Here is a 24,071-nt window from a genome sequence, read left to right as displayed (position 1 = left end):
ATGAAGAAATCTTTATTTCAGAAAATGAGGATGGCTAACGAACTTATTATAAATCTTCGATTTTTCTGATGCATCAAAAAATGGCAATATCCATTTAACGATTAAACATTAAATACGGTGGTTATATAAACCTCATAAATTAACCTAAAACTTCACGGAATGTTGAAAACGAAATAAATTTTAACTAACGAACTGAATGCAGATCGGCAAAGAGTCATTAACATAACTTCGGGAAGGCCAAGATTTTTTCTAATTATATCTCAGATTTTTCTAAAAATAAACCAAAATGCTCATGAATAATTAATTTTTAGAAACTTGCTTCCAGATGTAACTTGCCCGTTGAAAAAAATTTTCAATGTTAAAACGCTGGTAGGGTGCTTCCAGTTATATAATTCCATGGAGTAGACTGACGGAGCCTAATTTTTTTGTAAGGACCGGAGTCGGATAATTTTCAACCGACTGGGGAAAGTGTTGTGAATTTAAATTTTTTTTTTTAATTTTATTCTGAAAATATTTTTATGAGATTGTGTTTTTTTAGAAGATAAATATATACAAAAAATAAATAAAAATGTTAATAAAATTTCACAATTTTCTCAGTATATTTTGAAACATACCTAAATGTTAAAAACGGTTACATTTATGATTTTTAAGTGTATTTTAAAGCTTTTTTCATTTAGTTGTGATATTTAAGTGAAATTATAATGCAAAAGTTAACAATTTTTCCTGGAAGTTTGGTGTAGGAGTCAAAAATTTTCATCCTTATAGTCGCAATCGGAACTTTGTGAGGAACCGGAGTCTGTGTCGAATATTTTTAACCCGACTTCGACACGCTGTTATAAAAGCATGACGCTTGCGACCATAAATCTTTTTAATTCTAAAAAAATTAATTACACGCCGTGGTATTTAGGCTGGGGTAGGCCTGCCAAACACGACGATCTCAAATCATCTTGACTATGAGACCAGAAAAAAGACATCAAATATGCATAAATATTATTCAAATGCATAAAATAAATTAATTAAAAAAATATAAAAATGAGTAAAATTTAAAAAATAAATAAATTATTATTAATTAACTATAAAAATGTAAAACTTGATGAGTTTGGAGAATAACTTTTTTTATTCTGCAGATTAAATTTTGTCAAACACAGAGAGTAAAAATCATTGAATTTCATTCCATGGTAAAAACATGCAAAGTATGAAACGATGAAAATAAAATTTATGAATAAAAAAAGTATAAGTTGCGTTTAGTAGGAGTAAAATAAAATAATTTGAAATAAATATAGGCGACAGTAAGCAGGTGGGCTGAAAATGTAAAATAAGTATAGGCTAAATAGTAATGTAAAGCAATAAAAAAATGTGAAATAAGTATAAAATAAATATATAAAATGTGATGAAAAAGGAAAAAATAATTATAAACAACATAATCGATTAGGTAAATAAAAAAAATTACTATATATATTAATAATTCTGCATTCATACTGTTGTGTTGTCCACTGAAATGGCGAGGTCGTTGCGTTAAAAAATTCCGTTTAGAATCTACCTCTATCAACTATGTAACCCTCGTCGCAGATCTTTAAAAGGTCTACTGTCACCGGTAATAGCGCGCCAAACAGACGCAGGAAAATTTTTACGAGGAAGGATGTCGCAAAAGCCTTCGGTTCAAAAAACTTTGTTGCAGCCGTCTCAACCCAGTGGCATAGACAGTCTCCAAGACGACTAGAGAAAACTGCAACTGCAGAGGCCTACCGGTTGATTCTAAATGATGAATGCCACCTGACGCGTGGTCTCAACGCGGGTTTGCGATCAGAGTTTTCCTTTTTCTAGTCATCCATGGATATGCTATCCCTCGCTTCGAGCTTTCTCCACCCGGGTTTTGTTATCAGAGTGTGCCATCTCCGGGTTTTGAAATTAGAGTTAACCTTCTAGGCATTTTGATAACGGATGCTGTCAACCCGGGTCATCTGGTTTAACGCCAAGAACTCGCTTTCGCCCCTTCTGCTGTTAGCATTACCCATGAGGAGCAAAGAGGACGCCAACAGCTGGACTTTAGGAACAGAGCCTGTGTCAGGAGGGCATTTTCCGGGGTTTATAGCTGCACAGCTGACCAATGCAATGCAGCCCCTGGGACCCATACTCCATTTTTCTCACAACTATTATACTAACTAAGGTATATTAAGGGCGATGTGCATTCAATTCATACAAATACTACATAAAGGAATAAAGATTGCGCAGGTAAACACAAACATTGATAAGTGAGCGTAAACGTAATTGTTCATGAAAATAAAGTGACCAAACTCTGAAGCGCTCTGAAAATGTGCGCGGGTGCATTCGAGGGCCAGTTTAATTATTCTAAGCTAAGTGTATGTATTTACGTATTTACCGAAGACTCGGCTGTTAACATTCTTTAACAAGTTCTATGTTTTTGTCATTAAATATCTAGTTCTATGTGCTTGATTAAATATCGCTAGCAGTATTGCCCAGTCACTTTTAAAAATTGAATTAAAATAAAGAAAAAAAATGAGTTCTACTACGGAGCAAACTTTAAATGATTTGATTGACAAGAGAGATAATGTTGAAAAAGAAATAAAAATGTTCAACGACCTGCTTCGCTCTGTTAGTTTTGACAGTTTCCTCTTATTATTATCTTATCAAATACATAAGATTGATAAGAAGATGTGTTTCTGTTTATTTAATTTTTAATATATGCACGGTATCGATTGTCTCCTAGTTCGACCAGACAAAAGCTAACAAACGTCCTTACAACAAGAAATTTTATTGGATTAAAAATTTTAAAAATTAAAAATTGTAAATTATTAATTCTAATTGTTATAAAATAAAGTTAAAAATTATTGAATCAATCTATGAAAAATAGCTTTAATTAAAATGAAAGGGAAATAAAAATAGTTAAATTAATTTATTTATTATTTTGAAAATTATATAAGATATTAGTTTTTAAAAAATTTTAACTTTTTAACAAAACATTGCATAGCTTAAATGAGTGTCGAAAATGTGAAGATTAATGACTTAAAAAAAGAAAACAGTAAATTATGAGAAGATTTTTGTTTACTGTCTTATTGTTTACTCATTGAAGTTATGGTAAAACGTGAGATTGGTACTCCTATGGTATCATCCATGTTTACAAACTATCGCAATGTACTTTTAATAAATTGACTCCGCCTGTGTTGAATTGTCTAGCGGTTGATTATTTATATCAAATTGAAAATAATTTAATACAAGTTAATTCTTAGATAAGTTTTTTAGATCATTAGAAAATAGTGAACATTAAATAAAAAAATGTTAAAATATGAGTAAATTTCTGTTTTGATAACAATCAATGGCTTATGAAGTGGTTAACAGGGTTAGGGCCTCCCTTTTCAACAAAATTTTTAAATATTTTACAAATATGGAGTGGTTAAAATTTTCAATCACTTGTGAAATGATTGAAAATTTTGTTAAAAATAGAGGCCCTAACCCTAACCCTGTTAACAACTCCATAAGCCATTGATATTTGACAAGTAATGATCTAAAAAACTTACCTAAGAATTAACTTGTATTAAATTATTTTCAATTTGATATAAATAAATAATCAAGCGCTAGATAATTCAAAATGGGCGGAGTTAATTTATTAAAAGTACATTATGATTGTTTGTAAACATGGAGGATACCATAGGAGGACCTATCTCACATTTTACCAACGTTATTATGTTTTTAATATTTTTGACTGAATCACAAATAGTAATTAGGATATTTTAGATGGATGTTAATAAGGAAGCTTTTGCAACATTATTATTTATATTTTGTGTCTGTCTTGCTAATCACTTCACTTTGACATCATTGTTATTTTTAAAATTTGATACATTAAATCAATTAATAATTTAAAAGTTTTATAATGCTCCTTAACAATTTTTAATGTCCTTAGTATAACGTTTAATATTATTTATAATTTCTTGCATCACAAGGACAAGTTTACAATCGGGTGATGGCTTTTGAAAAAAACGAAAAACAAACGAACAAACAAAACAAACAAGGAAACAAACTAACTAACTAATGAACAAACCAGCAAATAAACTTGAAAACAAACAAGCAAGCACACAGTCTAACAGACAAACATTAAAAAAATAAGCAAACAAACCAAAAAAGCAAACAAACAAGCAAATAAATCAAAGAAACAAAATCAATCAATCAATCTTCGTTTTGCGTCCAGAGACCCGGTTCCCCGAGGTAGGACGTTGTTTTCTTTGCCATCAACTTTTTGCGCCAAATTAGACAATCAGTTATACCCATTTTATTTAAATTTAGAGCTTTCATATCTTGCTCGATTGTTTGCGACCAGGACTTCTTTGGACGGCCTTTGGGACGTGTGCCAGGTACTTTAACATTTATTTGCAAGAGAAGTTATGGCACTGTTTCTACTTCGTTTGACATGATCAAACCACCGCAGACAGTGTTGCCGGCATTCGTATTTTATATCATCTAAACCAGCACGACGCAGGATTTCGGTAGATTTGATGTGGTTCTTCAGACTAATTCGTTGCACTCATCGGAGCATTTTCATGTCGGTTCGTTGAAGTTGTTGTTCCAGTTTGGTTGTCATTGGCCGTGTGTCTGCAGCATATAACAACACCGGACGTATCACAGATTTATAAAGTCTTGATCGTAGTGGTAGTGGGATGTCACGCCGCATCAATATAGAGGCAAGGAGATGCCATTTATTCCAGGCTGCACGTATGTGTGCTCGAACGGCAGCTTCAGCTGTTCCAGTACAATCCAGAACATCCCCTAGATATTGATGTTCTGGATTGTACTGGAACAGCTAAAGCTGCCGTTTGAGCACGCATACGTGCAGCCTGAAATAAATAATTTATTTTAAATAATAAAATCAAAGAAACAAAAAACAAGTAAAAAAACAATTTGATGCCAAATGCCTGTAAATCATATAATTATAAAAGATAATTTTATTTCTAATCATTGATAAATAAAAACCTGCCCTGCAAGGGGGCTTGAAGTCAGTCATCAGACATGTTGGTCTTAACCCAGGTTGCACGTTCTTCAATTTGAGCAACATTTGGCGTATATGTCACGCATTTTATTTGCTAAAAGAGCATATACACATGGAATGACTGAGTTTGAATGGACGACATGAATAGAGTATAGTTGTTCAAACAACTGCGGAACTGTGCTGAATGTACCGTTGACAAACCACTCGGTTGATTGAGCCAGAATTGGCAAGCTAGCTTGTGTGGCAATAACGAGAATACGACCGGGTTAAAGTTTTAGTTCGGAATCGTACATTAGGAAATTTTGCACACAGCCGTCGATGGTTATTTCACAAAAATACTGAGACAAATACTAACGAACGAAATACGAACGAACGAAAATACTAACGAAAACGAAAACTAACGAAATCTTTCAATGGGAAATATATGTATATATTAGGGTGGTTCACATTTGAATGGGAAAACAAATTTTTCTCTGCTTTGAGTGCACACCCTCTGAAAAGTTTCTGTTGGGTCCTAAAAACTTACAAACCAAAAATAAGACATATCAAATTAAATTTAGAGGCTGCTCAATGCTCATGCATCTCAAAATTATATAAAAATGTAATAATTCATTATTTCGAAATCAAATACAAGTATAACTAGAAGTTATCAAAAGTTGGTTACCTACTTAATTCAAAACATAGATATTAATTATTTTAAAAGGCATTATTATTAGCATGTGTTTTGCTCGAGAAACTGCTCCATAGAAATCTCTTGCACCTGTAGATGATGCGGTCTGACATAGTACCATTTTTGACATGTTTTCTTTCAGCTGACAGCTCATACATCTCACGAGAGGATTACAATGAGTTGGTTGAACTCTGTCTCTTAGTGCTTGGTTATCAAATGCAGACTGATGGCAAGTACCATTTCTATGTTCCTAGAGCATATCACATGGCCAGATGGATGGCCAAAGTGATCTACTGTCTCAAAATGTATTTGTTACGCAATGAGTTCAAGCTAACAGGACTGAAACAAAAATTTAACTAAATTCTGCCTATTTGCAACTCATATATGTGTGCCAGCATGGATGTTGTGCCCAATACCCAGTGATGCACCGGTCAAGGACCTGCAACTTCTGAGCAGAATTGAACAATACTCTGAAATCAACAAGAATGCTGCAAGTGCTGCCACAAAAAAGTTTAAGAATCATCTGTGATATCTCGGTACCAAATGGCTGTCATTGTTCTCGAATAAGGTTTCAAATGCTGAGAAGCAGTTTATAGTGGAACCAATGACTGCAGTAGATTTTGACTGGAGTGTGCGAGATTTCAACTATCCTGCAACTGAACTGGAACAGGTGAAAAGCAAACCACCGCATGATCTGGTATCAGGTAAATCTTTTGATGCATTGTTATCACTTGGAATGGGTGTATCTATCTTAAAATCCTAATGAGAATAAAGAAGAGTAGTGTCATTAGCAAATAAACGTCTGAAACAGTATACTCAGTTGACAATTTATCACGGAAACCATATTGATTTAACAACACACGTTTAGACGGCATTTTCCCCGAGATCGGGGGTTGCCGTTTGGCTACCTATGATGAAACCGAAATACCCCTCGACGCCATCCACATCTGTCACTTGCCTCAGTATCACGCAACCCCGCTTTCACCCTGTCCTTCTCCCCCTGCTCTCTCCATCCCAATCGCGGACGACCCCTTCCTACCACTCCTTCAACCTCAAACTCCAACGCTCGCCTAATCCCGACCCTTTCATCCCTTCTCAACACATGTCCATACCACTGCAATTTCGATCTCCTTATCAATGTCACAATGTCCTCATTCAGTCCCATCATTGACATCAGCTCTGTACTACTCCTCCTATCCTTCACTTTAACCCCTCACATCATCCTCACCATAGCTCTTTCAGCCCTCTGCAGTACACTTTCCTCCTCTCTCCTCAACACCCAAGTTTCACCACCATATACCATCGCTGCTCTCACACATGCTTTATATACCCTCCCTTTCATCTTCACTGACCATTTCTTTCCACACAATACCCCACCCAGTTCCATAAATTTCATCCATCCCACACGAACTCTAGCCGTAACTGCGCTCAAACATCCTCCCTCCGCATTCAGTTTATCCCCCAAGTAAACAAAGCTTTTCACTCTTTCAATACCACCACTCAACCCCGTCCTTGCGTCCGTCCTATTAATCACACCATGAACACATTTCTTACATTTGAACGTGCCTTCCACTTTTTTCAGTGCCCCCCTCACACCACTACATTTCTTATGCACCCATTTCTGACATCCTATACACAATACCGAGTTAGCCTTCACTCTCCTGTCACATACCCCATAGGGGCCTATTTTACTTATCACTCGCTCCCCACCTTCCCCACTCACCATTACCTTCGTCTTACCAATATTAACTTTTAACCCTTTCTTTTCAATAACACTTTTCCATCTGTCAAATTTTAACTGCAATTCTTCCATGCTATCAGCCATCAAGACTAAATCATCTGCATACAAAATCTCAAATAACAACCCCTCCATTATGTTTCCACACACAACATCCATCACAATTGCAAACAGAAACGGTGATAACACTGATCCTTGATGCACTCCTACCTTAACACTAAAAGCGTCCGACATCCCCCTTCCAACCCTCACCTTTGTTTTTGCCCCTTCATACAGCTGCATCACAGCTTTAACAAGTCTCTCATTCACTCCTTTCTTCCTCAACGCCCATTCAATGACCTTTCTCGGTACTCGATCAAAAGCCTTTTCTAGATCCACAAAACACATGTACAATCTTCGTTTCTTCTTTCTATAATTTTCCTGCAACATTCTCACCATGAACAGCACATCCACCGTTCCCCTACCAGGCATAAACCCACACTGCATTTCATTAACTGTCATCATACTTCTCAACCTCCTCTCAAGCACCCTCTCCACTACCTTCATTCCGTGCTCTAGTAATTTCACACCCCTATATAACCCACAATCTCTCACATCTCCTTTGCCCTTATACAACGGCACCAACACACTATGTCGCCAATCCTCAGGTATACCTTCATCATCAAACATACTGTTAGCAATTCTCATCATAACTTCAATTCCTATCACCCCACTCGCTTTTATATGTTCTGCCGCCACTTCCGAAACCCCTGTCGCCTTACCTAGTTTCATTTCTCTAACTGCTTTCTCTACTTTCTCCATCGTCACCTTTTCTGTAGGTTCGTGTGTGACCGCGGATTCCACATCTCCATCCCACTCATTCTCTTCATTCATCAACCTTTCCATATGAGCTTTCCACACCTGAGCTTTTTCCTCCTCATCTATGCACAACTTGCCAGATCCATCCCAAACACATCCATTTCTTATAACATCTTTCCTATCCCTCATTGACTGCTTTGCTACTTTGAACATTTTCCTCGAACTCACATCAAATTCCATTTCCTTCATTAACCTATCTGATGCTTTCGTCATTGCAGTTGCCACTGCCTGTTTTGCAACCTTCTTAGCCTTCCTATACTCAGACTCCGCTTCCTCCTTCATGTCCCTTCTCCCTAAACCTCTCCTTCTTGACTTCCAAAACCCTTCTTATATCTTCATCCCACCACCACGTCTCACCATGCCTGCACTTTCCTTTCGTCCATCCACATACTTTATCTGCCGTAGCCAACACACAGTCCCTGTATCTCCCCCAAACATCTCCATCCTTACCACTCTCCCAATTTTCAGCCACCTTCACTTCAAATGCCTTCCTCACCTCTGCATCCTGCAACTTCCATGTCTTTCTTTTTGCCACAAACTTATCCTTCTTCCTCCTCCCCATTTCTTTTGATGTCACATCCATCACAACTATACTATGCTGCAACATACCAGGTATCACCTTCACATTCTTCACATACTTCCTATGTTTGGCCCTTACCAATATATAGTCTATCATCGATCTATGTTCCCCTGACCTATAAGTAATCAATCGCGCTGGTTCCATTGTGAACCAAGTATTCCCCACCACCATGCTATGTGCATCCGCCAACTCCAACACTCTACGCCCTTCCTCATTCCGTATACCATATCCCCATCCCCCATGTACACCTTCATATCCGTCTGCATCCGCCCCCACATGACCATTCAAATCACCCAACAACACCACAAACTCATTCAACCCCGCTTGCCCAATCTCGTCAGAAACATCATCATAAAACCTATCCTTCTCCTCTTCCTTCCTACTTTGTTGCGGAGCATATCCTGATATCACCCTCACTATTACTTTTCCAAACACCATCACCACCACAATTACACCATTGCTTCTCCGCCTTACTTCCAACACCTTCTCCACCAACTCTTCTCTTACCATCACACCAACTCCTCCCGTACCATCATCCCCCTTCCACCACAACTTATATCTTCCACCTTTAGCCCCCACAAACCTTGTACATTCACCCTTCCATCTGATCTCCTGTAATGCAGCCACGTCAACCATTCTCCTCTGCAGCTCCTCCACCACTTCCAAACTTCTTCCTGTCAACGTGCCTACATTCCAGGTACCAAACCTCCAACCCCTTGGTCAACAAGTAGTCCTTCCATCTATAGTGCCTTGCACCGCCACACTATAGAGTGGGGTGCCAGTAGCCAGACCATCCACAGGGCCTTGCACCACAACCCCATGGACTGGGTCTCCGGAGATTCTTCGCACCCTCTTCTGCCGGATACTGAGGGCCATTGTTATTTCAGTCATTATAAGTATTATTTTTTGGCTAGTTTTTACGCAGGACGCCCTTCCTTACGCAACCACAGTTATAAGTGGTGGGCCTAGCCTTTGATGATCCAACATCACTCACAAGGCAGTGAGGGTCAGTTTAATGTCATATTGATTTAAATAAATAATATTATAAATCATTACCACAGCTATATGAGTTATCAAAATTTTTTACAACATCAATAATTTTAAATGGTAGACATTCAAACAAAACAAAAGAATTTGAGATACTAGAAGAAAAAAAAATTTTTAAAGTTACATCTATGATCAGATGAATTTCAATACATTTTGATTATTTAAAGACAAAAAAATGATTATTAAAATGATTACATATTAAAAAATCAACTTATAACCTCTTCATATTTTTTTATTCCTCTTTATATTCATCACCCCTTAATATTGACAACAATATTAAGAGGTGATGAATGCTTGAACCCTAAACATGATTTTAAGAAGGTCCCAGGTTGGTCTACTGTTTGATTTGCATTTAGTGAATTGGTTGTTAAAATAAGAAAATTTGGATAATTTACATAACTTTAGAAAAATGTTTTTATATTTACCGTATACCAATCTATCCAATGGCGAGCCTGAACTTAAGTAATTTTTATATAATTTATTTTTTGTTGCCGATGAAGTAATTAAACCCTTTGTGATCCAAGGCTTTTTTTGATAGTTTTTTTCCAAGAGATACTACAGCTTTTAATGACAGCATTTTTTATGATGTCAATAAATAATTCAAAAGCTTCATCGGCCTGAAAAGAATTCAAGACTAAACTTCAATCATAATACATGAGTAATAAATTTAGTTTATCAATGTTATAAAAATTCTAATTTAATGACGGATTATATAATTGGATATAATAATAACTGGAGAATGAAAAGAAGTGAATATAGTAAGATGGTCTGACATGGAAGGAAAAATAACACCAAATTTATGGACAGAAATGTTGTAAGTGAAAATGTTGTCTAACAAAGATGAAATAAGTAGTAGTAACACGTGCTGCAGTCGTAATCAAAGAATTAAAACCAAAGAAGCTTAAAGAATTGATGAATAGGGTGGAAATAAGTTTATAACCATCACAAAATAAGTTAATGTTGAAGTCACCAATAATGTAAATACATTAAATAAACCAGGATTAGTATTTAAGAGTAAAGATTTTATATCATTCAATAATGAATTAACATCAGTAGAAGGAGGACGATACATATCAATAAACAAATGATTACAGTTAATATTTGAAAACACTTCAACTATTAATAACTCAAAATTTGGAGAATAAGATAAATCATCCCGAACAATATAATTTAATGACTTTTAATAAATAAACCAACACCACCACCTAGGCTACCTATTCGATTTTTAGTTACAAAATTAAAATTAAGCAAATTAATTAAATTAACGGTCTGATCACATAACCAAGTTTCACTCACAGCTACCAAATCAAAATTACCTGCACAAGAATCAATCAAAACATTCAACTCAGTCATTTTGTTAAACATACTTCGAATGTTAATGTGAAAAACAGAAAAAGAATTCGGATCAATAAATGCATTAAACCTCATCAGGAAGTAAAAAGAACCCACATTATTTAAATCATTCAACAAATTACTATCAGGATCAACATCATCAAGCCGACTTGGTTTAACATCATTATTGTCAGGCGGCATCTATCAGATGAAAATAAATTAGCCATTGTTCATCATTTTTCATGTTGAGTTAAAATTCTTCATGTTTGCTGTTGTTTTTGTCATCGCTTTTTTTGGGATTGAACATCCATTCTCTGACGATGATATGTTGCAGAATAACGTCCGGATTTTTCATCTTAACAGCCTCACTACTTTAACGCATACTCTGAACATCGTTGACTCACAGTCATCGTTGTTTGGATTCTTGTTGGTGGGAGAATCTATGCGTTTCAGGACTGGAAATCATAAAATGACATTTATATCAATGGATTTTAAATATTCTATATCTATAACATCATTTCTGTGGCACTTTTGAACATTGCTCATTAAAAAAAAATGATTTTTTATGAGCGTTTTATTGGCTTTGATTTTGCATAGTTCGTCATTTTTTGTTACTAATTATTTTTCTAACTGGTTTTTTTCATCACATTCTCTTTTACAGATTTCATGATGTTTTTATTAATGACGTTACTTCGTTCAACCAACTGTGAAGGGTTGGTTGATATTTTCAGTTGGAGTTCTCACAACATCTGCCCATAGAGTACTGTTGTTGTCGCCGCTGTTGTTGCTGATGAAATTGTTGTTGTTGACCATGCTGTCAATGATATGCTTTTGTTTAGTTTGTTTAGTTGGTGGGACAGTTTCCAGCGTATGGCATTCAGGTGCTCTGGTCGGTTTGCTGGCAGATAGTTAACATTCATGTTTTCTATTAGTTTTGCTATGTGCAACTCTTGCTTGTACAATATTTCTTTAATTTCTAATTTAATTTTATTAAAATTTACATTTAATATATTTTCCATTCTGGAAATTTTGGAAAAAATAACATTAACGTATATTGGTAGAAATTACAATAAATTATTTCTGTTTAACTGCAAAATAATTATAACATTATCAAGCATTTTGTCCTCTTTTTTGTTGCTTTTCACAGAATTTATTTCCAAATTTGCAAACTTTTCATTTTTAACCAATTATAAGTCATTTTTTTATAGTTTTTAACGCATCATTAATATCGTCAGAAGTGTAAAATTCAACAATATTTGAAATAAACACTTCATTTTGAAATTTATGTTATTTATCAGAAAATATAAAATCTAACTGACCGACAAATTAACTTTAGACGCCACTACAAATATATAAATATATAATACAATTAGCTGTTCCAGTACAATCCAGAACATCCCCTAGATATAGAAACGATGTGACTTTCTCTACCTTAATTGCTTCAAAAACATTGCTATTTCGAATTTGTTGTTGTGTTGTTATGCCTGGTAGGGGATTGATGCAAGCAGGACAAACAAAATTGGGCACTTTAGATAAAGTACCAGTTATTTTTGAACAACGTTTGTGACACCACTGGTTACACTGCTGACACTTGATTGAATTGTTACCCACACCAGCTTTACAAACTGAACAGGGCCATCGTCCAGTAGCTGTGGATTGGATGGGTTCACCAGTGTTCATTGCTTTGGTTTTGCTGATGTTGACTTTGAATCCATGATCGGCGAGTCTGGTGTTCCAATTTTCAAATATCTGTGCTGCATTCATCATCAGCATATACTAGATTCCAAATGTCACCAGTACGTATCGGTTTTGTGATTTCTTCCATCACAGTTATAAATAACAGTGGACTGAGAATCGAGCCTTGGTGAACTCCAACGCCGATGTCAAATGCATCTGTGTTTCCAACTGTTGTGCTGACAAGAGTCTTAGTATTTGTATACATTTCCATCACAAGTCAAACAAGATATTCTGGAATGAGTTGTCGACGTATTTCCACCTGATTGCTTCACGGGGAACTCGATCAAATGCTTTTTCAAGGTCAATGCTTTGCGAGGTACTTCTCTTGCAGTTGCCGAAGGATGTGAATAGCATCAATTGTTGATTTCCCCGTTAGGAAACCAAATTGATAATTTCCGAATGTGATGCACGATATATATGCATATATATATATATATATATATATATATATATATACGACAATATATATATATATATATACACACATATATATATCTATATATATATGCATATATATATATATATATATATATATATATATATATATATATATATTGGATTAACACCTTAAAGAAATGCAATTATTGATGAAAATCACAGCATGGTGGGCGTTAGTTAACTTCGCGTTTAACTTTTCGATTTTTCTAACGGTTGAAATCATTCTCAAGTTTCTTGAGTTCATAACTAAAATTTTAATATTTGTATACTTTATGCATGATAAAACATAAAAGCTTTTTTTGGTATTCCTATGCCATCTTCGGTGTTCTAATTGATAAGTTGTATATGTAGCACCTTAAATATATTAGCACCTTGTCATTTACTCAATCTAGTCTATCCTTTTTTCTTACCAATCACTTAACTAACTTACTAAGTCGTTAACTAGTCTATTAATGAATTATTTTATTTATTTGTCTTTTTAAACCATTACTTTATTTCATTTTTTATACTTTTCATGCTTAAACATTTTTTCGCCGTTATTTATTTTCCGTTTTCATTTTATACTATTACTTAACCTTGCATGCTCTAACAGTTTCTGCGTTTGTCAAATTCTATTTTTTTTAAAGAATAATATTAAAAATAAAGATTTTTGTTATGTATTGTTATGGTTTACTTCTGAGAGTTATTTTATAAGGAATTAATAATATTATTTGTAATACGATTTGATTTTGTTTTACAACAAAATGAACATATAATTTCACAAAAATGTTTCGATGCTTTAGTTTATCTACTATTTTCATTCAAGATTATACGTTTAAATGATGAATCTATTCAAACATCTATATTTTAAACAGCAAAAAGATATTGGAATGACAGAATCTCTTGTGGACAACGAACAGTTTCCCCGCAATGACATCGACATAATTACTGTTCGTAATGCCAGACAAAAAATCATTTGTGGGTTCAATAATATTTATTTCTTATGCTTTCAGTAGTATAACTAACATCTTTTTGCTTACAGGCTTACAAAATGATCACAAGGCAATAATGAAGGAGATTGAAACTCAGCTGCACAAGTTACACCATCAATCAACAAAAACTAGCCACAGCATCGTAACTGATTTGAAACAGCTAGGTGTGGTTGATGATGAAAAAAATAAAAATTGCTCGACACCTTTTGCATCCGTTGGAAAAGTTGAAGCTGGTTCTCCGGCTGATGTGGCCGTTAGCACGTTATTCTTACTGCCTGTCTGATGTGAATTTCATTGCAATATTTTTTTGAAGGGTTTGAAATCTGGTGATCTCTTACTCCAGTTTGGATCGCTCAATGTTAAAAATTTCCGTAACTTACAGGATTTTGCAAAAATTGTTCAACACAACAAAGGGGTTAATAGATATTACGCTTATATTTTTAGGTTGATCATATTCAATTATAAGTGATTACGCATAAGAATGTACAATAAGGAGTTTATGCTGATAATTTGGTTAATAGATTTTTGATTTTTTTTTATCCCTAGTTTTTTAATTTGTAAACGTCAGTTTCAATCCAGATTATTTTATGATGGAGGTTTTTAATATTCGTCTATGTAGCATTTGTAATGTTCCATTTTGTAGCAATCACTGCATTTTGTGGTTTCAAGAAATTACCAACCATTACGATTGTGTGTAAAACCAAGTGAGTGGCATGGACCAGGACTCTTAGGGTTAATACAATTTTTTTTTCAAGTTTAAAATCATTACATAACATATTATTTTTTCTCACATGTTTAGGTGTAATATCCTTCCATTAAAGAACTGAACAAGCTATTTGCTTTTAAATATCACACCGTTTTTACAAATAATATGTACATAGTTTATTTTCAAAAGTTTATTTGATTATTTACAGAAATATAAAAAATTTTGTTTTTTAAAAATCAATTTGATTTTCATTTGTTCTTCCTCCATGTTCTTTCTTTAATTTTTTCATCAGCTGGTTTCGATTCATCATAGACAAATTCTTTTGTTTGTTTAATTTCAATTTCTTCATCTTTATCTTTTTGCATGTCTTCATTTTCTTCATCTTCAGAATTCTCACTTTCTTGTTCCATTTCTGTCTTTTTTCTTTCATTATCATCGTCACCGTTATCTCTATTATCGTTGGTATCATCAACTTTCCCGTTTTCATCCACTTTCTCATCACCATTCAGGTTATCTTTATTCACAGTAGCGCTTGGTTTTTTCATTGGTTTTGGTTTTTTTTCATCTGCATCTCCATTCTCGATTGTACTTTTAGTGGAAGATGAAGTAGCAGCACTATCTTTTTGCACTTCAGTTCTTGAGTCAACTATCAGCCTGGCTCCTGTATGCATGCCAGATTGCGAGGCCCCCTTGTGCGATCCGGCCTGCATTCCTATGATTGCGTTTCCTGCTCTCAACTTTTCTTCTGAGAATTCTCTGATGTTTTTTTCCAGTGGCTTTGGTCCAATGCAAGGTCCCGAAAATCCATTTCTTTGGCACTATTTTGTTTGAAAATAAATTTGTTTTGTGTTAATTGTCAATTATTCATCAAATTGTTCATCAAATTCGTCAAAATTTCACTTACCTCGCTTCCCAGTTGTTGGATGCAGCTTAAAACCTGCGACAGATTTCTTCCTTCATACAAATCTTTCGGGTGAAATATTCCCATTTTTGGAACTCCATAATTCTCACAAAATGCAAGGAATGTTTGTATGTTTTCCATCTGAATAATAGATTTAGTTGAATGTTTTAATTTTTATGAAATAAAATCAGTCGAATGTTTAAATTTTGATTTTTACGTTGAAGTTTGACAAACTTGTTTGAAAGGCATATTGTCTGTGTTGAATTTCAATACCATTTTTCTGGCTTTTTCAGGGCAGTTTAATGTGTCACTTTGAATTTTTTGAGCTAATCTGAAGTGTTATAATTGAAAGTTATTGACGAGTGACACCTTGATTAATATATAACAAATTTGTGGCGGAATGGATCACTATTTTTTTCTATTTTTGCTATTTTAATTAGATTAATTTATTAGGTTAATTCTAGTCAAATTTAATCTACAGAAATTTAACTACGGTACTTCTACTGGAACTAGGTCGTTGACCTAGCGTTCACTTGATTTCTTTGTATTTGTATTGTAGTTAACGAGGTTTCTTGCGAGAATGTTTGTCGATAATGATGCTCTTGTTTGCAGTAAAATTTATAATGGAAAGGATACTGCAGTGCGATTTCAGTTATTGATGTATAATTCCACGACTATCTTTGCAGTTATCACCAATTTACTCAATAAAATTCTTGCGGTGAAAGTCTGCAAAACGCGTCACTGTTTTAATACCGTGAAAAACATTCGACAGATAGGTATTAAAAATGAACGTGACACTGTGGTGGAATGACAGTGCACAAAATGCAATAGCTGAAAAGAAAGTTGCATACAAGCAATGGCAAAAATCAAAGTCTGTTGATGACCATAAAATTTTCCGTGAGAAGAACAACTATGCAAGACGTCAAGTTGCACTGGCTCAGACAGATCAGTGCAGAGAGTGGCTCACTAAAAGCAAAGGTGAACAAATGAAATTTCTGTATCGTATAGCAAAACAAGCAAAACGTACGAAAAAAGACATAGTTGGTGCCTCATGTATTAAAAATGACAAAAATGAGATGGTTCTTGAACAAGATGAGATCAAGCTACAGTGGAGAGAATACTTCAACCGTCTGTTAAACGAAACAAATCCCATCAATGTTAACTTTGACGCTCCACCCATCGAAGGTCCGATTTCGGACATCACTGGCAAAGGTGATGCATTGAACTGTTCATCATATCGGGGTATACGTCTGTTAGAACACTCCCTGAAAATTGTCGAGAATATTATTGAGAGAAGATTAACGTCCTGCATCACAATCGGAAATTATCAATTTGGTTTTCTAGCGGGGAAATCAACAATTGATGCTATTCACATCCTTCGGCAACTGCAAGAGAAGTATCTCGCAAAGCATCAACAACTATCACACATTTTTGTAGACCTTGAAAAAGCAATTGATCGAGTTCCCCGTGAAGCAATCAGATGGAGTCTACGTCGACAACTCATTCCAGAATATCTTGTTCGACTTGTGATGGAAATGTATACGAATACTAAGACTCTTGTCAGCACAACGGTTGGAAACACATGCATTTGACATCGGCGTTGGAGTTCAAGGCTCGATTCTCAGTCCACCGTTATTTATAACTGTAATGGAAGAAATCACAAAACCGATACGCACTGGTGACATTTGGAATCTAGTATATGCTGATGATATCGTTTCAACAGCCACGTCTGAGCAGAATGCAGCACAGATGTTTGAAGATTGGAACACCAGACTCGCCGATCATGAATTCAAAGTCAACATCAGCAAAACCAAAGCAATGAACACTGGTGAACCCATCCAATCCACAGCTACTGGACGATGGCCCTGTTTAGTTTGTAAAGCTAGTGTAGGTAACAATTCAATCAAGTGTCAGCAGTGTAACCAGTGGTGTCACAAACGTTGTTCAAAAATAATTGGTACTTTATCTAAAGTGTCCAATTTTGTTTGTCCTGCTTGCATCAATCCACAACAACAAATTCGAAATAGCAATGTTTTTGAAGCAATTAAGGTAGAGAAAGTCACATCGTTTCAATATCTAGGGGATGTTCTGGATTTTACTGGAACAGCTGAAGCTGCCGTTCGAGCACAGATACGTGCAGCCTGGAATAAATGGCATCTCCTTGCCTCTATATTGATGTGGCGTGACATCCCACTACCACTACGATCAAGACTTTATAAATCTGAGATACGTCCGGTGTTGTTATATGGTGCAGAAACATGGCCAATGACAACCAAACTGGAACAACAACTTCAACGAACCGACATGAAAATGCTCCGATGGATTCAACGAATTAGTCTGAAGGACCACATCAAATCTACCGAAATCCTGCGTCGTGCTGGTTTAGATGATATAAAGGACGAATGCCAGCAACACCGTCTGCGGTGGTTTGGTCATGTCAAACGAAGTGGAAACAGTGCCATAACTTCTCTTGCAGATGTTGAAGTACCTGGCACACGTCCCAAAGGCCGTCCAAAGAAGTCCTGGTCGCAAACAATCGAGCAAGACATGAAAGCTCTAAATTTAAAGGAATTGGATACAACTGATCGTCTAATTTGGCGCAAAAAGTTGATGGCAAAGAAAACAACGTCCTACCTCGGGAAACCGGGTCTCTGGACGCAAAACGAAGATTGATTGATTGATTAGATAGGTATTGAAATTATACGTCTTAATTACGTCTTAATTTATACGTCTTTATACGTCAAAGAAAACAACGTCCTACCTCGGGAAACCGGGTCTCTGGACGCAAAACGAAGATTGATTGATTGATTAGATAGGTATTGAAATTATACGTCTTAATTACGTCTTAATTTATACGTCTTATCAAATATCGTATCAAATACGTCTTAATTTCAGTATTAATAAATCCATAAACTCTGAATAATCTATTTTAACCAATTAATTAATTATACAAAGTCTATTATGGAAAATGCATTTGTTTGTTCATATAAGGGCCGCACCAAATTTGACATCCAAATTCGACCAGATTTCGTGCTATAACTTGTGGCTATGGCTTCATTAGTTTGCCTACGCTAATCATACCCACCATATAACTGTCATATTGCATCCATATCAGTCACCTAATGAATTAACCTTGTTAATCTTTAAATTGAAGGTTTTTTTTAAAGATTTGTTTTGTTATGCAGCTTTGACAGACTGCTTACATGGTAATATTATTTACTTACAGTTGAACTTATGTGCCACAAAGGCTGTACTATCTACACACGACATACACACGTATTTCGTATACATGTGCTAACACCTCGTCTGACACGCATGGCATCGTCTTTACTTTCGGCACCTGATAATAACAGCACTTTTACCCACTGAACTAACCCCAAAGTTATGTACATTATATACACCCCTATAAATATCCTGATCAACTTGATTTCGATAATAACTGAATTAAACTCTTTTTGTCGATTTCTATTAATATTTTTAATTACAAACAAAAACTGATGTACATCAAAATGTACGTTATAATAAAAACGTAGGCTACCACATTTTGAAAGAAATTTCTCAAGCACAGTGTATGGTTTTAATGCCTGGTAATATGAAAGTAATTAAGATATAATTGAGGCAGATAAAGCTTTTTTTGGTAATTCTTTACTATTTTCAATGTAGCATGTTAAAAACTATTGGTTATATTTTATAAACAGAAACTGAACAAAGCTGAAAATGCAGTGATGTTTTTAATGTATATATATATATATATATGTGTGTGTGTGTGTGTGTGTGTACAATACACGTCGCACGTGTTTTTATATTTCTATTCTTGTGTGTAATTCAATCGAAATAAGTTTTTATAACTTGTTTATCATTAACGCAGTATTGAACAGAAATTTTGCTTGAATAGCATAAATCTAGTCACCAGTAATTGTTCTAATAAAAAATAACTACTTTGTGGTGTGGCAACAGAATTCGGTATATTCATTATTTAGAAATTGATACGACTGTGTGACTTAATGCATGTTTATCTGATTCGAAGCAAGGATTCAAACCTCTCCACGCATTTAATTTGATCGTTGATTGATTGATTCTACGCATTATTTTATAGGCATTGAAAATTTGATGAATGAACAAATAAGATTTAAATTAAGTATTTTTATAGTAAACTGACTGTACTAGATGTTGTCCATTCCTCAATTGTTTTTCCAGTTTGTGAGTACCAGGTTCTAACTTGACGTCTATTAATTTTTCAAACCAGGTCAAAACTTCAGTTTCGGCAGTTTTGTCATATTTGGCCGCTACCTATTTTTCATTTAATATTGAATAAATGAAATTAAGTATAAAAAATTGTTTTTACCTTGGACCTGATGGCAACCCTATCGGACGAAGCATTGCGACTCATTGCTGTAATTTGAAATTAAAGAGTACTGTTTTGTAATGTTTAAAATTCGAAATAAGTATGGAAGCAAAATTCTGTTATGCTTAAAATAAACCGACAAATAATCGTGTGAAATTCCTTGCATCGCTTCTCCTATGTTGCTTAACTGAATATTATATAGATAGCGGGTACATACGTATGATATAAATACATTTTATATACTCAATATCATCCTCGATCTGTACATCTAAAAATGTAAACAATTACTCGATATATGATATATACTGAATATGCATATTTCTATACAAGATTCTATACAATTAGCATCTCTGATATACGTTTTAGGAATGAATATAATCTTATGGTTGAAAATTGTTTCGCTTCAAAATAACAGTCTATTTTTTTGGTGTACGATGCACAGGCACACATTCGCGTACACACAGCATATAAATGCAGTAAGTTAATCTTTTACGTATATATAATATATATATATATATATATATTTCATATATTTTGTGTGTATATATATAATATAATTTTTTATATTATTTTACATATTATTTTATATTATTTTACAAGTATTTAAGCTTTTGTTTTAGTTCAAAAAGCAGATGGAATAACGGCTCTTCAGATATTCTGTTTGATGTTGGGAGGCTAATAAGATTTATTAATGCTATTTGTATTCTCGCGATTTATGATAGATCGAAGTTTTTAATTAATTTGATCAGGAAGCATCTGCAGTTCGTTATTGTTTCAAGACGATGCGGATAAGTTATTTAAAAAAGACGAAACTCTACGAAGAATTATGAAATAAAAGCATCATGATCACGAAATCTTTTTTCAAATATTATTTTTAAACTCAACTCAACTAATTCTTTTTTACATTTTCCCTTCTATTATTGAAAAAATTGCTGTTTCGTAAATGATACTCAGTAATTACCATTTAAAATTTCTGGCGTTCACGATTATATTATATATTACCTACATAAACTATCAGCCTAAAAAGTAGAAATGTAAAAGTAAACAAAATGGAAGTTTGATTCAATTAAAAGTTTGGCAATGTACGAAAGTATGACCACAAATTTACAGATATAGCGAAATTATGTTGTGCAAAATTTAACGACTTTAAATTACAAATAGATACCTCGAAAGTAGCTGTTACGAGATTTAATTTTATAAAAACCCTTTTCTGTTTTAAGATACAACTAAGGGAATTAAAGATAGGGCTTGCGATCGTGTAGGTATTCGTTTACGGTACTTGAGAGCGCAGAGGTCCCCGTTTAACGAAGAGCTCGATTTTAATAATTTAATGATATTTAATTTAAAAACATATTAAATATTATTCTGACTCACGTGTAATAAAAGGTTTTTTTTTGAATAACAAACACGTGCGAGATCGTGCGGGTACAGCTTGTATGAATATTTCCAAGCAATGTTGCACGAAGTTCTGCTCCGGCCAGTTCACTATCCAACATCGGCTATATTGGGTTCCGGTCTTATGTCGTTGGCTGGATAGTCAAAATGTACTTTGGAATTTACCTTTATATTAATATGTATAACGTGAATGTTATGGTATTCATTCGAGTAAACGTAGCTACTAACAAATTTTTTTTATAAAATCTAAAAATTATTTTGTTTTTATAATTTTTATACGTTAAAAATAATATATTGAGCCGTACAATGCAAACATTTATTATTGCAAAGACAGTTTAAAGAAATAAATGGTAGGAGTGGTTATTACAAAACCAGGGCTTCGAACCGTAATTTTTTTCGTTCCGGTTTTCGGTTTCGGTTCGACTAACAAAATATATTTCGGTTCAGTTCCGGTTTTCGTTCCAGATAAAATTTCGGTTCGGTTCCGGTTATCGATTCAGTTCCGGGAAACGTTTTTGCCCATCAAAGTTATTAAATTTTGTAAATGGTCATCACAATCCTACTGGCGCAAATTTGTAAAGCAAAGTAAAGAACACTTATAAAATGATTTAAAATTATTGAAAAGAAGCCAAATTAATTTTCAATTTTAATAAAAAAAATTTAAATTAAAAATTCCGTAACAAATAATTCTGAATGCGATAATCCCGAAACTTAGCGAAAAAAATTAATTATCTTCCAGACAAGAAATGAAAAGTGAATTTCTTTGACATTACGTGGTGGAGCGCGCTAACAAATTTGCGGGCAAATATATTTAATTAATTATATTTAATTGCGTTTTTGTAAATGTTGCCGGTATCGCGTGTATCGGATATTCTAGTTATTGACATATCATTGTTAATTAAATTTCAACTCATTGAGAAACTATTAGTCATGAATTTTTTAAGTTTCTAAATATACAAAAAAATGTGTTGAAATATTTTTTTAGCCAGCAAATGGAAACAAAGTATAAAAATGCATAACATTTCTCAGAAGACAAAAGTATATATTTATATACAATGACTAAAACAGATGAAAAAAAATAGAAGATTACAAATGATCAAAGATATTATACAAACATTGAAAAATAACAAAGACTTTTGAAAAATTATTTATAAAAGTGCTCGTTATAAAAAATATATTAACGGCTTCGAACCGGAACGTTATTTTTTTCGGTTTCGGTTCGGCAAGCAAAAAATATTTCGGTTCAGTTTCGAGTTTCGTTTTGGCTAAAATATCGGTTTTTTCCGGTTTTCGGTTTCGGTTCTGTTCCGGTTCGAAGCCCTGTACAAAACAATGCACACGCGCGTGCATTAGCGCTTCACCGTGCCTGATAATAGAAATTTAAGCACTAAAAAATAAATACACTTTTTAAAACTTTGGATCGTAGATGCCCATGCGCCGGCAGGATGACCGCTGCAACTCAACACACTGGTTGCATTAACAGGTAACTACGCTCTGTAACCATTTCAATCCATGACCGAATATTAACTCACCAAAAGCTGGAACAAATAAATAAGATATTGTTAAAAAAACTTTGCGTTCATGTGCTGTATGTATTTCTTCATGTAATATGTACGCACGCACCTACGTAAGATTTAAAATAATACCTCCCTATTAATGCATTTTTACATCATGTTTATAAAAATCTTCCGTTATATTTGATTACTGACACTGATGCATTGAACTGGTGCTCGTATGCATTTACACTTTTGTTCAACAATTTCAGTTTTCTGCATACGTCTAAACTAATTTAGGGAGTTCGTAGTAACTGACTTGCTTTGTACAATTCATCTAGCAAGTAACTATACAAATTTAACATGATTATAAATTAAAATTTTTCTATTTCATTCAAAATGTTTTTGGATTCTTCGAGATATCAACATAATTCAGGCTATTTGCGCTCAATATTTTTATTGTTTTCATTTTTCACAAGTTTTTCAATAAATTTGAATTTAAAAAAATTTTTAATAAGTTTTCCACTTTGTTAGAGTTGTCAAAAATTGTTGGCTTATTGGTAGGAATTTCGTTTAATATTTTTTGGCTGTCGTATATTGTTACAGTGGCCCACTCATTCTCGACTCATTTGCCATATAACGATATTAAACAATTTTCAGAGCACCACATCACCAAGAAATGGAAGGAGTACAACAACTTTAATCATCTAACCACAACAAAATTACCGAAAATGCAAACAAAAAATTAATTAATGAACAGATTTTTCCAAACTAAAATATTAATAAACAGAATAAAAATAGGACGCCAAATAAAACACACTCTTGGATTTTCAAAAAAAGCCGTCTTCAAACTGCCGACAA

General features: G+C 34.1%; 4 protein-coding genes across 4 annotated transcripts; 1 reads left to right on the top strand and 3 right to left on the bottom strand.

The window, feature by feature from the left end:
- Positions 1-582: 582 nt before the first annotated feature.
- On the bottom strand, positions 583-2,132 carry HELRODRAFT_164008 (hypothetical protein; the record flags this gene model as incomplete). The annotated part of the gene is made up of 3 exons (XM_009029072.1): positions 583-614; positions 1,541-1,742; positions 1,953-2,132. 3 exons carry the CDS (start codon positions 2,130-2,132, stop codon positions 583-585), a joined length of 414 nt encoding a protein of 137 aa, XP_009027320.1.
- Positions 2,133-6,314: 4,182 nt separating this feature from the next.
- On the bottom strand, positions 6,315-9,721 carry HELRODRAFT_164007 (hypothetical protein; the record flags this gene model as incomplete). The annotated part of the gene is made up of 3 exons (XM_009029071.1): positions 6,315-6,428; positions 8,885-9,531; positions 9,637-9,721. The coding sequence occupies 3 exons, from the start codon at positions 9,719-9,721 to the stop codon at positions 6,315-6,317; spliced, it is 846 nt and encodes a 281-aa protein (XP_009027319.1).
- Positions 9,722-14,220: 4,499 nt separating this feature from the next.
- Positions 14,221-15,197, top strand: HELRODRAFT_68925 (hypothetical protein; the record flags this gene model as incomplete). Its single annotated transcript, XM_009028979.1, has 5 exons — positions 14,221-14,356; positions 14,421-14,623; positions 14,684-14,785; positions 15,014-15,102; positions 15,170-15,197. The coding sequence occupies 5 exons, from the start codon at positions 14,221-14,223 to the stop codon at positions 15,195-15,197; spliced, it is 558 nt and encodes a 185-aa protein (XP_009027227.1).
- Positions 15,098-20,496, bottom strand: HELRODRAFT_185103 (hypothetical protein). The gene is made up of 5 exons (XM_009029070.1): positions 20,323-20,496; positions 20,137-20,267; positions 16,212-16,308; positions 15,981-16,118; positions 15,098-15,894 (listed from the first exon to the last, which is right to left on the bottom strand). The coding sequence occupies exons 1-5, from the start codon at positions 20,365-20,367 to the stop codon at positions 15,325-15,327; spliced, it is 981 nt and encodes a 326-aa protein (XP_009027318.1). The 5' UTR covers positions 20,368-20,496; the 3' UTR covers positions 15,098-15,324.
- Between the last annotated feature and the right edge of the window lie 3,575 nt (positions 20,497-24,071).

Source organism: Helobdella robusta, assembly GCF_000326865.2.
Source record: "Helobdella robusta unplaced genomic scaffold HELROscaffold_6, whole genome shotgun sequence".
NCBI classification, from domain to species: domain Eukaryota; kingdom Metazoa; phylum Annelida; class Clitellata; order Rhynchobdellida; family Glossiphoniidae; genus Helobdella; species Helobdella robusta.
Note: the sequence above shows the minus strand (reverse complement) of the source record. Positions and strands in the feature narration are given on the sequence as shown.

What these genes read in the sequence shown, in the direction of transcription:
- HELRODRAFT_185103 (XM_009029070.1), bottom strand. Translation starts at nt 20,367, where the DNA reads ATGAGTCGCAATGCTTCGTCCGATAGGGTTGCCATCAGGTCCAAG. An exon ending in AATGGACAACATCTAGTACA is followed by an intron (nt 16,309 to 20,136) that starts GTCAGTTTACTA and finishes ATAACACTTCAG; the next exon opens with ATTAGCTCAAAAAATTCAAA. An exon ending in ACAATATGCCTTTCAAACAA is followed by an intron (nt 16,119 to 16,211) that starts GTTTGTCAAACT and finishes TCTATTATTCAG; the next exon opens with ATGGAAAACATACAAACATT.